The sequence below is a fragment of the Beta vulgaris genome, chromosome 1 (assembly GCF_026745355.1).
Source record: "Beta vulgaris subsp. vulgaris cultivar EL10 chromosome 1, EL10.2, whole genome shotgun sequence".
In the NCBI taxonomy this organism is placed as follows: domain Eukaryota; kingdom Viridiplantae; phylum Streptophyta; class Magnoliopsida; order Caryophyllales; family Amaranthaceae; genus Beta; species Beta vulgaris.
In genome coordinates, this window is record NC_079202.1 from 57,952,547 (window position 1) to 57,968,462 (window position 15,916).

The 15,916-nt window shown below is 33.2% G+C and overlaps 1 protein-coding gene across 1 annotated transcript; it reads right to left on the bottom strand.

The window, feature by feature from the left end:
- Window positions 1–3,357: 3,357 nt before the first annotated feature.
- Window positions 3,358–10,658, bottom strand: LOC104888442 (homeobox-leucine zipper protein ANTHOCYANINLESS 2). Its single transcript, XM_010673418.3, has 9 exons — window positions 9,623–10,658; window positions 9,229–9,479; window positions 8,968–9,085; window positions 8,159–8,866; window positions 7,970–8,071; window positions 7,662–7,874; window positions 5,847–6,021; window positions 4,823–5,190; window positions 3,358–4,109 (listed from the first exon to the last, which is right to left on the bottom strand). Exons 1-9 carry the CDS (start codon window positions 9,857–9,859, stop codon window positions 3,741–3,743), a joined length of 2,541 nt encoding a protein of 846 aa, XP_010671720.1. The 5' UTR covers window positions 9,860–10,658; the 3' UTR covers window positions 3,358–3,740.
- Window positions 10,659–15,916: the final 5,258 nt, after the last annotated feature.

Here is a 15,916-nt window from a genome sequence, read left to right on the forward strand (position 1 = left end):
TCTCTCTCTCTGTGATAAAATTAAAATGTTTTACGAAGAGCTGGAAAATACCCATTGCATTTAATGCACTCTTAACGCTTTCTTCCAACAAACCCTCTTGCCTTTTTCTGCTTTTTTCTTCTCTCTTCATTTAATGCATTTTTTCTCTCTTCTTCTTTTTACTCCATCAATTATCTCTTTTGCTCAAAAATGCCAAATTTTAGTACTACTACTACTCTACTACCACCACTATTATTTCATTTTTTCTCTCCAAAATTATTTTGTTTATACCACTTTCTTTTAGGTGCTGGCTATGTCTAGGGCCTAAATTTGCTGCTTGTGTTGTGCCCACTGTAGAAGGGAATGAAGAAAGAATAACATTAACACACAAGAGTTAAATTTTAGGTTGTGAAATAATTATATGATTTTATGGACTTTGTCTATGTGAGTTGGCTATATAATTGTACTTCATCCTGCAAATTCTATTATTGTTGTTTATTTATTTACTCCCACTTTTAAAAAATAACATTGATGATCATAAATTAATAAAGCTTAAGGATAGGAGTTAGTTCAAGTGGGTAGAGTGCTCCCTCTTGGCCCCTGAGAACTGAGGTCAGGGGTTCGATCCTTACCCCAGCATTATGCTGGGGTATTTTCTTAGCATGCTATGCATGCCTAACCAGCCAACATGTTGGTGTTTCCTATAGGCTAGTAGCCTTGTAGGAATTAGCCCTTAGACTGATTTCATTTCCTAATAATAATAAAAAATTAATAAAGTTTGTACGTTGCTTATAAATTGTGCATCCGTCACATGGTTAATTGTTAAGACGTGAGTAATATATATGCTTAATTGATCGTTTTGTATCATGTGACTAGCTAAACATGACTAATGCTAAGACGTAATATACATATTGTATCATGCAAATCGTTATGCGTATAAAATATCGGTTGTGATTTGTGAATGAATATTCCAACTGAATTAGAAGGATATTATCTTAAGATAGCTTTGAAACAACAGGAAATTAGTCAATACAATTTCTACTTATGGTACTTTTGTTGTGAACTTTTGTAACCAAACCATACCCAAAATAAAAGTGATTAGCTTATACAATAATTAATGACACATCATACTATAGTGTTGCCACTAATTTCATAGTCTACATTCCATTAGACAAAGAAGAAAAAAATTGAGGATAACTCTTGAGACCTAGGGTGAACTAGTGAAGAGACATGCAACAATAATGTCTTTGATTAAGTTAATGTTTTGTTCAACTTCTCTTAATTTGGCTTATAAAATATACAAATTTTAGAAATAAGTTGTAAAAATAAGTTAAGAGAAGTTGTGCTATGATTATAACGTAATAGAGAATAAAGCTATTGTTAGGGTTTCAACTATCAGTTTAACCTTTTGGTTGAATAGGTTTTTGAAAGGCATGTGCTATTTCCAACTTAAACTTTTGGCTACCCACCCGGTTCACCGAGCCTTTGCTCCGACTACATCCGCTTCTGTCCCGGGTTGCACACCTGGCTTTGGTGAGTGTGTCTCCCAACAAGAGTTTATGCATACAGTGAGGCTCGAACTCGAGACCTTCCTTAAACGACATCAAACTCCTTACCACTTGACAATAAGGTTCTTGTGTTAGAAATAGTAATCTAGAAAAATCTAATGTAATAATCAAGATGAATTCTAGAGTTATGTAAACAAATATCTATTGAAATTAAAACATATTATAGAAAAATCTAGGAATGAAGAATCTAGAATAAACTAGCATGAGATATTATTAGATCATATAAGAATAGTGTAGAATATTCTAGATTTAGACATACCACTCCTATAAATATGTGTTAGCATTGTATGTAGGGGTGGAGTCATATTATGTACTTCCTCCCACATTCATAAGCAAGAGTTCTCTTATGGAACCTTGCATATCACATAACATATGTATCTCCCCAAGTTTGTAACAAATTATTCCAATCAATGAAAATTCATAAATTACAAAATTGGTCCATTAACCTTCCGCATGTGCTTGTCAAAAAATTCTATCATCTTGTTCGTCATTCGACAAAAAGGCAGCCAAGTCATAATAGGTTAAATTGGTATAACACAAGCCAAAAGAGTAAGGAATAAAACTTAACCTACACACCTTTATTGCAAGCATTTTTTTCTCCATATTTTCTAAAGATAAGTTACCCAACCAACTACTCACTTTTATAACACCGTATCAGTAGAAAATAAACCTACATTATAGTACCTTAGAAATCATTAACATTTTGACAATGATAAATTCTTTCACTTGAAACTATAACTTATAAACGATCATGATTGAATATTTGCTAACTAAAACAAAATATAATAGAAGTACATTTTGAAGAATCGAGCATTCTGGTTAGGAAATGTAGATTGAGAAATAGTAACTACTATTCAATAGAGTATAACTTTGAACAATTAGTTCTCTGGAGAATTACTGCTGGTAAATTGAATTATTTGGTGGAAGTAACTACTTCCTCCATCCCATAATATAGTTCTTGTTTTTATTTTGAGAGTCAAATTTTAAATTATTTGACCAAATATTCTCATTAATATATACATAAAAACATACTATCTTGTTAGATTCATCTGAATATCTACCTTCATAATATCAACTTTTTATATTTTCTACTAATAAAAAATGAAAGATATTGTAAGTCAAAAATATGTATTGGAGACTGTGCAAAATGAAACAGGAACTATATTTAAAACGGAGAAAGACTAATTTATCATTATGATTTATAAATATTTTATATTACAACGATAATTTTGTGCACCTTTAGAGGAAAATAAGTCAAACTTCATAACGCACTATATTTTTTCACATAAAATCCACATGATATTTCGGGTCTGTTCTCCCCAGCTTATTTTCAGTTCAGTTCAGTTCAATTCAGTTCAGTTCAATTCAGTTCAGTTCAGACCAGTTCAGTTCAGTTCAGTTCAGCTCTTGACAATACTTTTACTCTCACATACCACTATTCATTTCAGTTCAGTTCAATTCAGTTCAGTTCAGATCAGTTCAGTTCAGTTCAGATTAGATCAGTTCAGTTCAATTCAGTTCAGTTCAGCTTTTTTATGCCGAAAAGAACATGCCCTTCTTCAAAATTACACAAATACCCAAATAATCACTTTAATAATTTAAAATAAGCTCATTTGTAGGACTTTTTCAACAAGTCATGTTGATGATAAATATAAAAGTTAATAAAATAAAAATTAATTGCTTTTTTACTATACCAAAATACAAAGGGGTAAAAACAAGCACACAAAACATTGCCCACCTAGCTAAACCCCTAGTTAGATGCACAATAGCTACTAGAGTAATAAGAAGTGAATCTAAAATTTTTTACCTCTAGACAAACAATGAACTTTGTTGATCATTGACAACAGTAAATTACATTACATGATTACATTACATTGAGCTACACAAAAGTTTAAAAAACTCATATGGGTAAAAAACCTTGAGTCAATACCCGAACCACCATCCTTGCTCCAAGTTGGTTCTTTTTTTACCACCTCAATAGCAAGGATTTTGCACCACACGCGCGGTTCGTTCTTGACTCACACCCCACTTTTGAGTTTTTACCATATTTTTTTCACCCTCCATATTTTCCAAACCAAAACCAAAACCAAAAATAAGCACCAAAAATTTTATTTGTACAGCCAACTCAATAAAATGGCTACTACCATCATTGATCGATTGATTCACCACCGTGTCCATCGTCGTCGAATTCGCTTAGCTTTCGCAATTAAGAGCGGCCTTGATCTTTTGAACGGTACATGAAATGAGATTGTTTACTGTCTCTACTGATTCTACCGTGAGCTTGGCAGTAGGTAGACTATTAACAAGGATTTGGAAGGCAACTGATAGTAGGGATCCACCAACCCTTTGTGGACCTGCATTGCCGTTCGGCCCACGCGTACTCGGACCGTCGGGGGTGATTGCGAACCCCGAGGGTAAGAGCGCAACGTAGGCAGAGTCTCCTCCATTCATAACCACATGCATTGCTGGGATGTCTACTGGCGCGTATACTACCAGTGACCCAGATGCATCTGTGCATGTTTCTTGTAATATCAGCATGCTGCTTTGATTGGGGTTCATTGCCTGTAACAAAAGATAAGACAAATACACCCTTAAATAATGCTTCATCATATCTACATCTCCTTGCCATTATACTAAATTCTTGGTAACCCATTTCTAGATAATCTTAGATGATAAGGAGCCGAAATATTCTAAGTCGCTAAATTATCACAAAATTCACAACTCATTATATCAATTACCTTATTTATTTTGATTTGTTAGCGTCAAAAATCATCATTTAAGTTTTAGCTAGCTTATCAGTTCCAGCGTCATTTTAGCAAAAGTTACTAAACATAGTGAAAGTGGAAAGTCATGACAACAGTACTTTACCAGTTACTACTGCTAGAAAAAAGAGTCAATATTGAGAGGCCAATAGTGATGAACTGTTATGTGGTCCAAATCCCCAAAAGAAAAAAGTCTTAACATTTTGACTTTTTTCATAAACTTCTGATAAAAATAGAGTATAGATAAAAGAAAAAAAAAGTTGTCCCAATTTCTGCCTAAAAGTAACATGTCCTTTAACATATGCTTCCAATTTTATGATACGAATACCTTTTTAACCATACAAAGACAAATCCCTTTTTTGACCTTTCACTCCAAGACACAGGCACAATTCCAGATCTTACGTACCATGCAAATTGCAATGCACACATTTTATAATGAATTGTATACTAACTCAAATAATTTTATGCAAACAAAAACCATGAAATAAAGGAAAGAGAGATGAAGGGCCATACACCAGCTCTGAGGAGAGAGACACAGTTGCCTTGATCTTGGCCTTTGGCAATGTGGGCCATTTCTTGCATGGGTCCACCGTTGGATAAAATGTCCCACTCGCTTCTCAACCGTTCATCACGCAGAAAATCAAACAGTCTCTGTGGTGAAACAGGCAACCATACTGCTGTTGCAGCACTCAGTACTATCCCTGATGGCTCACCTGGGTCATCTATGCTCTTCCGAGTCATCACTTGTACATCCTCGTCGACGTTACCGACGTTTAGCTTGTTCCATTTGTGCACCGTTGATGCACATACGCCGGCGCAAAAATTGTTCGTCATCCTTTGAGCTAGCTTTAACATGCTCCTACGACCACTCGCTGTTATAGCTGTAATTTTTATAGGTCCAAGTATTCTTATTAGACTTCGTACATTAGATTGAATTTTTTTAATTAAAGACTACTGAATTAGCACCTCGCACAAGTATATCAGTCAGGATTACAGATCAGACTCCTTAGGAGGGGATGAGTGGATGACAAGAGAAACTCTATTAAGTTGAAAAATTATTAGGAATTACTTTATGAGAAAACTTTCTTGTATTAGTTGTATATACACTATTTATTCAAGGAAGATTAATAACTAACCCCTACGTGACTATATTTATAAACAGGAGCCGTTGCTACCAATAAACAAAATATTTACATGATTTGTGAATAGTAGCAAACGCTTAAGGTCTTGAATTTGTAAAGTTAGTACTCCCTCCAGTCTTTATTATTAGTTTACCCCTTACTTTTGCACAGAGTTTTAGAAGAAATAATATTGTGGGTCATAGAAAGAAATAAAAACAATTATTTTATATTAAAGTTGAATATATGTGTAATGAAAAGTTAGTGGTCCCATTCCAAAAATAGAAACAAAAAAAAACGGTAAACTAATAAGGGACATAAAAAAGGGGTAAACTATAAAACTAATAAGGGACATCCCAAAAAGGAATACGTGTAAACTAATTGATATAAGTTACTATTCACAAAGATGAATCTTTTACCAGTGTGGTCTCCTGAAGGTATGTTAGAGGACATGAGAATAGCAAGACACTGGCATTGTCGTTGAAGAGTAGTGATCCACCTCTGGGCGCCGAAGCCCATCCCGGCGCTAATCAATGGGCGGTAGAGCTGGTGGATGCTACTTTCGTCATATTCTGCATGCTCCACCCATGTAACCTATGAAAATACATATCAATCATGAAAATCATTGAGCTGATGACATGATATTGGCTTTTAATGTCTTGCATATCAAGCTAAAAGATGATTCAAGTTAAACAATATAATTAACTATGATTCGTACTTTACAGTTAGTTAATTAAGTACTTAAGTTTAGTCAAATGAATTAGTGGATATGGACAAAATACAGTTCAAAGCAATACAGTCAAGACTTCTGACAGAAGAGACACTAGAGACGGCGCAAGTGAGGGGAGCAGCAGAATAGAAGATTTCCATAATTCATACTAATCAAAACATTATAATATCATATCAACACAAAATAATTAGATAACACAAATAATGGCAATTGGGTATTAAAAATTACTTATGATAAGACAATATAATATGCTGATATCTTGGATATAGCTCAATATTGGCATCAATATACTAATAAGTACAAGATAAGGCATAAAAAATTGCTACAAATGATACAAAAATAGTATCACAAGATTCAAATAAAGTTGAGTTTTTGAGATAGAGAACAGATTGTCATTGAGATTTGGAATATGATATGTTACTCGGACCCAGTTATTGATCTTGTCTAACACATTCACAAGTCCAAGTGTTCGATTTTGCTATTTTCAACGAATTTATTGGTATATCAAGATCTGACACGGGTAAATGAGGTAAAATGAAGAGTACGAGTAAAAACGATTACGAAAGTAAAGAGTCTTGGATTTTTGACTACAAAGTCTTGAGTGAGAAGCTAAAACAAGAAATAAATTAAGCTAGGGAACCAGGTCATATACTGTAACTTAGATTATAAAATATAGTATGAAGCAGGGAGCATGAGGAATCGGAATAGAAACATCAAAAACATAGTTTAATGACCCTATGTTTGTGGATTACAAGGCAATATTAATAAATTTGTAAAGAATATAAAGAAATTAATGTGTTCAAGGTTCAGGAAATAAGGATAATAGAGGCTTCTATTCATTAAACAATGACTGTATTCTCGATCTGCTGACGTACGGTTTATCTAAAATATTCATGCTTAGCATTAAACAAGGAGTTGTCGAAACTTGATGATAGCAATTTATGTGGCACAAAAGAAGCATCTAACTCAATTTTTTATTACCATAAAAACTCATCTGATTAAAAAATTAAGTACTAGCTTAAACTTAAACCCATAATCAAGAACCTAGTGATTAAGTGATTAATCACGCACCCGACAAACAAGATTCATAGATGCATGAGCTCAAAATAATAAGCTTAGGGAATACAAATTGAACAAACAAAATAGTAAGTATTGAACTACATGTTACTTTCATCAATTAATGGATGCTTCAACTAGCTAGAAATTCGAAAATTGCAGTTGCAACTAATCTCATTAAAAGCTAAAGTGGAAAGGACACCCAACTTGGGATCAACTCAATGAATATTATTATTAACATTATGATAGTAATTAGAGTGTATGAGTATGATCGGAAAAAACTTTATCTACCTAGTGGGTCAACAATCCACTACTAATAGAAATAAATAAATAGTGAGATCCAACTCATCAATTCTAATAGTTTTTTTACGGGTAGATGTAGCATTGCCCAGTATGATCAAGGCATGATATTACTACTCATTATTAGTACTCCATGTAATGTAAGTACCTTAGAATAGCCGTTAGGCATATCTTGTACAACGCACCCTGATGGAAGCCTCCTGCAATTCACATATGTCGGCGAACCTGACGATTCGCGGATGCAGTCAATCGAGACATCGACAACCGCCCACACACCCTCGGCGTGTTGCTTGCAGAACCGTAAGAAGTTCACCACTCGAACCGGCACCAATGGTGATAGTACTTGTAGTTCAGCATGCATCTAAAACCACAAAAAAAGAACAACTAATTTTCAACAACTTGCACACATATTCAATAATCATGGTTATAACAAGAAGATTATTAATGTTAATTTACCAGCTGAAGTACACCATTTCTAGTTCCTCCCATTCCACTTGATATAACATCAGTAGTTGACGCCCTAGCTATCATTCCAGGAAACATCTCTGCCCACCGATTCTATGAACGAACATATATACATTCAAGTTTATGAGTACTATAAATGTAGAGTATACGTTCAAATAAGGTAAGATAAAAGGGACTTACTGCGTCCATTAAAGTTTCGACAAGGGCTAAACTATTGATTATGACCATGTCAGTTTCTCTACTAGCTTCAGGGACAAAACCATTAGACTTGTATCCAAAAGAAGGATTAATAGATCTCATATACTCTTCATGATTCAAGATTTCCTTTCCACCAGCATCCATATTCCTCAACCATAGAGGTTCATCAGTTTGTGCTAACTTGACTAATTCATCCATTGCACCCAAAGCAAGCTCCAAATACATAGATCTTTCGAAAGATCTTTCGATACCAGATACATTAGCAGTGGACTTAGTAGGGGAAACAACAGGCAAAGCATTCGAAATCCCACTTCCGAAATCAGGCGCCAAGGGCAACGAGGATGTTGTCACAGTGGTTAAGGGACCAAACCCATTAGTCCCAACAGCAAGCTCTAAAGACGAGCTAGGCATGGGCGGGGCGGAAATCGAACCAGTTAATGTGGATAAAGATGATACAGGCCGGCCTAAAAACTTACTAGCTAGTGTACAAACTCGGTCTAACTCGTCCTTAAGACGAGCATTTTCAATCCTTAGGTGTTGTTCTTCCATAGATATATCACCTATCATTGCTTGACCACCACAATTTGTACAAATTGGGTTCCTCATAGCTTCTCTAATTGACATGTTTTCTGCTCTTAACTTATCATTCTCTTGCCTTAAGATTGAATTCTCATGCCTCTCCAATTGAGTCTACAAAAACAATAACAAATAAAAACCATCAATCAATCAATAATTTTACCATAACAAATTCACTAACATAACTAAACTAAACCAAAATTTTATTTACTGACCTTCATCTGAGTACGACGATTTTGGAACCAAAACTTCACTTGTCTTGTCTCAAGACATAACTTTTTACTTAGCTCTAACCTTTGCTTCTCATCTGGATGTGGACACTCTTTGAACACACTACAATATGATCAACATCAACCACAACAACAAAAAAAATGTTAGTAGTAGTAACAAAATGGTACAAGTGGGATAACATGAATGAATTTGTTTCGACGAATATTTATATAAGAGAAGAGGAGAGAAAGAGCATATATACATACGATTCAAGCTCTTGGATTTGCTGAGGAGTGTGTCGGTGGTATCTCTTTTTTCTTGGAGGAAGGTCAGCAGCATCTTGATCATCACCAGATGCACCATCTAAGTTATCACTTCCAGATCTACTTTCATGTTCATCTTCTCTATTTCTTCTTACACCACCTAAACTTCCACCACTTCCTCCATTTCCATTGTTTCCTTCATAATTCTGATCTGTTACTTTTGTTACTTCACCATGCCCTTCCATACCAGTTTGCTACAATACAACCCACCAATAAATAAAAAAAACAATAACATTAGATGAAGTAGTACTACAATATTTGTATATAACAAATATTTTATTTTTTTTAAAAAAAATAATATTAAAAAAAAAGAAAGAGGAGAGAGAAAGTAGATTACAAGAGCTAGAGAGAGGCCGGGGGTGTTGAAGAAGGACTTGTTAATGGAAGTGGGACCCACAAGACGTTGTAGGTGTTGATGAGGAGAGTGAGAAATGGCAGCAGGAGACATGTTGTTGTTGTTGTGGTTGTGGTTATATGAGATGTCAGCTACTAACCTTGCACTACTAGCACCACCACCACTTCCACCACCGTCACTTCCTGCACCACTACTATCAAGAAATCCCCCAAAATTCATGAAAAAAGACCCCAACTTTTTTATTTCTTACAACAAAAAATGACAACTTTGATTAATATTCACTTCATAAACGTGAAATTTAAGAGATACCCAGTATAAAGGTGGTGAAATAATGAAGTGGGTATAACACCAAATAATCAGAAGATGAATGATTAAGTATAGAGAGGAGAGAGAAGACAATAGTAGTTATTGGTTTTGAAAGTTTGAAACAATAAAACTAATAAAACTAAAACTACCCAGATGTCTACAATTCCTCTCTGATTAAGAAGAGAGAGAAAGAAAGAGAAAGAAGGGCAGTCTTTTTTGTTAAGTTGTTCTTGACTTTAAAGCCTTTCCTTCTCAAACCCTCTCTCTAATTATTTATTAATTAAGCTAAGCTAATTTAAGCTAGTTTTCTTCTCAAAAAAAAAAAAGAAAAAAAAGTAGTCCTCTCTTTTTCAGTGAGAGAAAATGAAAACCCTAAAATGAGCAAAAGTGGAAACAGTGTCTTTTTTGTGGAGAGTTTTCTGCATGGTTTGACAATCTAAAGGAGGTACTCCCATTTGAAGGTGATGAGTGATGAGATGACCTACAAAAGTAGAAAACAAAAAGAGAGAAAATGAAGACAGAAGAAAAGAGACTTTTTTAGGTGGGGAAAGAAAAAAAAGATGGAAATGAGATTATGAGAGAAAGAAGATGAAGAAGATAAAAAGGACAATATGTGGAGTCTTCGAAGCCTTACAAATACTTGCTTCCAAATACATACAATAGAGAGGACACACACCCCACAAAATTAAACTAAAGCGTCGGTTGACTATTTTCCTCCCTAGTTTCCTTCCTTTTTTTTCTCTCTCTTCCATAATTTTTATGGAAAAAGAAAGAGTTTTGAAGTTTTGAATTTATGTAGATAAAAAGCTTAGTCCAATCATAAGATTTTTTGTGTCATAATATATACTTCATCTGTTTCTAAATAAGTGCAACATTTTCATAGTATTTACTATTTACAGTTTAAACTTTAATTAGTTTTGATGATTTACATTTTAGGAAAAACATAATCATGTGAGATCTTATTAGATTCGTCTGAATGTGAATTTTTTTTTAATATCAATTTTTTATAATTTTTACTTATTGATAATTGAAAATATTAATGGTTAAAATAATACATTTACAAACATGAAAACAAAAAGTGTTGCACTTATTTAAATCGGAGGAAGTACTACCTCCAGTATTTATTAGTTTATTCATATTCTTTTTTGGAATGTTTCTTATTTCCTCTATTTCTTTTTTAATTTACTCACTCCTTTGGAGGAGGATCAAGGAGGATATGATAGAGAAACTGAAAGGGTGGAGATAGAAACTAAAAAGTGAGATAGAGAAACAAAAAATGGGTTAAAATATTAAAAAGTGAATGACATGAGTGGAAAAAAAAAAAGTAGATGTGATATGTTATCGAAAATATAAAAGCAATAGTGTGTAGATTAAAAAGAAACGGGCTAAAGGTAAGTTTACCCCTAGTCTTGAGATGAGTTTTAACTTGAGACTCTCTAAGGTCTTAAGGGATAATGTTGTATAAGACCCACTAGAGTCTCAAGGTGAGTTTCGAAAATCAAAACTCAACTCAAGACTCATGTTGGACATGTGTCCAAATTCTATTGGGTCTTTCTTTTTTCTTTGTACGATTTAAAGATATATCATCTTTTAAAAGAATCTGGATTGGAGTCTTGGGATAAAGTGTAAAAATATAGAGAATCTGTTGAGAGTCTGGAAAGTAAAAAGTTAATGAAAAACTGATGTGGCATAGTCTGAAGTTTGGAGTTGAGTCTAAGGGATAAACTCACCCTAAAAAAGAAAAGTGTACAGATTAAAAAGAAACAGGGGGAGTATTAATTTACCTATTTTTTTTGTTTTTATTTTTAGAATGAGAAAAATAACTTTCCATCAAACATACATTCAATTTTAACATAAAATAATAGTTTTTTTTTCCTTTTATGTCCCACAATATTATTTTCCATTAAACTTTGTGCAAAAAAAATGGATAAACTAATAAAGACCGGAGGGAGTAATATCCATTAGCTCTCTATACCTTTTCAAAAAATATAATATTTAAAATTTTACTTGTATCGGTCTATCCTATACTCACTTGATTTCTTTTTAGTTTACTCAATTTATGTTAACAAAAAACCGAGGATGGTATACAAAAGTATGAGAGATAACTATAAATTGAGTTGAGAGGTAAACTGAAAACTGAGAGAAAAAGTAAAAGGTAAGTTAAAATATTAAAAAATTAATAACATTATAGTGGGAAAAAAAGGGAGAAAATATATGTGACATGTTACCAAAAATTGACAAAGCAACAATATGTAAAGAAGCATACCAAAAAAAAAGTGTGTACATTAAAAAGAAATGGAAGGAGTACTTACTTTATTGGACTTTTTATGTTCGATCCCGCTAACGAACACCCCGGGACGCTAGATAAGAAAATATATTATTCTACTTAATTACTCATATTTATACAAAATAATAGAATAATATATGATTCCAATGCAAAATATTTAATGTTTTTCAAAAAGAAATGAAAAAACATTTAATTCCAACGCAAAGCATTAAAATGCATTGAATTTAATTGAAATTATACATTATTAAATTATTTTATATAAATATGAGTAATTACATAAAATAATATATTTTTTTATCTAGCGTCCCCGGGGTGTCCGTTAGCTTTTGCCTTTTATGTTTTTCAATATACATCTTTAACCAATAATAAAATTTCAGTGAACATATCAATAAAAGTATAAAAAGTAATTTTGAAAATGCACATGAATCGCAAAATCATAACATTTTTCTTACAAATTACAGAGAATATATGTTCAACATCAGCAAATATATAATGGCAATTAGGTATTACTATATGAACCCCCCTTGCTCCTAATAAATATGACCTGCAAAGCTCACTAATAATTTTGTGGGCCTTAAAAAAATATAAATTTGAGTACTGCTAATGAAAGTTATGAACACAAAATATATTCGAAGCGTATAATTAGGAAAAAAAAAAAGTAATGAATGATATTGAATATGCATGCAAGAGACAATCAAGGTTAAAAAAGAATTCATTCATCTTCCACTTAGTTTAAGGAAACTAATTTTTGTTCACTTGCTTATTTGATTTTTTTTTTATTTAAGCACATTTTGTTCATTTGGATAATTTCAAATAAACAATAAACAAAACATTAGCCTTGAGCATACCACGTTCACGATATACCTGGGTGTGTTTTAAATTTTTGGGTTAGAGATGTTCTAAATCATCATCGAATTATGTAATGTATCGAGTTTTATTATTCATATGCATTAATGTTGAAAATTTAGAAATTAGGGTGGGCTCAAGTGATAACCTTTTTCATCTCCAGTGGCGAATTTTGTGGTTCAATTCCTATCCTAAGCAATTTGTTTGATATTTAGGAAGTTTTGGGAGGGAGGGAGGGTGTCTAACTCGTAATAGACCTTTAGATGAGGTCATATGTAGGACAATCCAAAAAATTCTTCTTAATTTTTTGATTTTTTTTGTCCAAAACTACCTTTAACTTTCAAGTTTTTACAAGAAACTATCTTATAAAAAAGTTGTTGTCCCAAATTATCTTACTTTGAGCATTTTGATGTTGACAGCTACCTTATGTCGGTTTTTGGCATTGACTTTTGTTTTGTCCGGTTTTTCTTTCACCCCTTTCTTTACCTTTTATTTTTTTATAGTTTTATTATTAAGGCTTAAAACCCCAGCCCATCAAGGGTAAACTTTTACAGCCCAATTACTCCCTTTTTTTTACCCTTCGAAAGTCATATTTACTTATTTGGAGATTGGAGTTAACATTCAAGCAAAAAGTAAAGGAAGGAGGGATGGCGGATTGTCCATGTTGGATTTTTCTTTCACCCCTTTCGTTACCCTTCTAAGGTCAAAGGTTCCAGTTGTTTTTTGGTTGCATTTTTCCAATTTCAATTGAAAAATTGGTCAACATGACACTAATTATGATTTCGTTACCAGAAGTAACACCAACGTTAACTGTTAACATTAACCTTCAAAAAAAAAAATTAACAATGACTGCACACCTAATGACATACGAGAGTTCACTCATGGTACACCACTACACCTGGGTGTACCATGAGGATGGTACACCCAGGGGTATTTTTGTAATAAATTAGAACTTCATGTGCTCATTTGATACCAAAATTGCTCATATGGGCTTTTTGCTCATTTACTCATTTGTTCATTTTGTTCATTTTGTAATAAAAGTGGATGCTCATTTTCTTAAATGAGTAGAAATGTTTGTTCATTTGCTCATTCGTTCATTTTGCTCATTTGCTCATTCGCTCATTTTGCTCATTTGGAGAAAATAGTCTTAGGTGTACCATGAGCATGGTACACCCAGGTGTACTATAAATATTCTCGACATACGACCACAAACTATGAGAAAATTTACTTAAAACTTTCAGTTTTTTCGCAAAGGTAAGTCATGGGTGGAGACTCGGGAATAGGAAGTAGGGGTGAAAGTTATTTGGATAAAATTTAAAATTCAATCTAATTCAATTCGAACTAGTAAAACGAATCGAATTCAGATTGTGTACATATTGGATTCGGATTGTGATTTTTTGAAAAATGAATTTTCGAAGATCGAATTGAGGGTAATTGGATCCAAAAATTCAATATAATCGAATAGCAATATGCCTTATATTATGTATCTTGATTGGGCTTAAGTACTTAACTGAATTTTTTTTAGAAAAGCCTAGTCCATAGCCCAATATGTATCACTTCAACCCTTCCCCTAAAACCCTAACAACACTTAATTCGTCATTTCCTATATCTACTAGGTTGTTGTGCTTACTTTATTTCATCGAAAACCTAGAGTTTTTTTTAAAAAAAAAAATCGGATTTTCGGATCGAGTGTAATCCAGAGTATGCAAATTTGGATTGGATCGGATTCAAACTCTAATCAGTTTGGATTCAGATTGGAAAATTAAAATCCAAATTTTGTTCGACTCAGATTGGATTAGGCTGTAATCCAAATCGTACACTGAACTTTCAACCATATTAGGAAGTAGACGAGAGGATTATGGAACTATGGAAGTGGTTAAATTGGCAAAACCTACAACGCTGTGCTATTGGTATGCTCTATCTTCAACTATCTATTATTACAGTCTTTATATGAAAAAATAAATTTAAATAAGGCCAAAAAAATTCTAATAAGTTTAAATAAATTCACTTCATCAAAAATAAAGTTTGATATCATCACAAATATAATTTAATAAGTTCGAATTAGTTTAGATAAATTCAAAAGAACATGACTATTGTTTGAAATCTCTCTCGTGCAATTAGAGATGGCAATGGATCCTGATCCGTGGATCCCGATCTATCATATAGATCTAGATCTTTCAAATTATGGATCCAGAGTTTGGGTTGGATTCGGATCCAGTGCATGGCGGGTTGGATGTGGATCTCATTTTTGAGATCCGGATCCGGTCCTTGGATCCGTTTTTTTTATTTGACATATATCAACATATATATAGCTAAGTAATAATGTATTATTATGATGATCAAAATAGCCTAGTTAATGTTATTGTGTTGTAAAATGAACTAAGTGATTTATAATTATATTTACAATAATAATTTTTTAGGTATTTTATTTTTTTCTCTAGTTCACGTGGATCCAATTCTACATCCGTGGATACACGGACCCAATGGATACACAAACCCGCGATCGGACTTTTTGGATCCAGCGGATGTGGATCCATGTATAAAAATACAAATCTAGATATGGATCCACTAGGATCCGATCCATTGCCATCCCTACGTGCAATTTAAGCCCATTCTTTTGTGCGATAAACTCAATTGAACTGAAATGAGCCAAACATAACAGATCGTCTGAAGTGAACTAAACTGAATTGCGAGAAACTAAGGGTGCGTTCTATTCAACTTATTGGACCTGAACTTATTGGAACTTATCTGAACTGAACTTATTGAACCTGAACTGAACTTATTGGAACTTATTAAACCTGATTGAACCTGATTCAACTTATTGGACCTGATTGGAC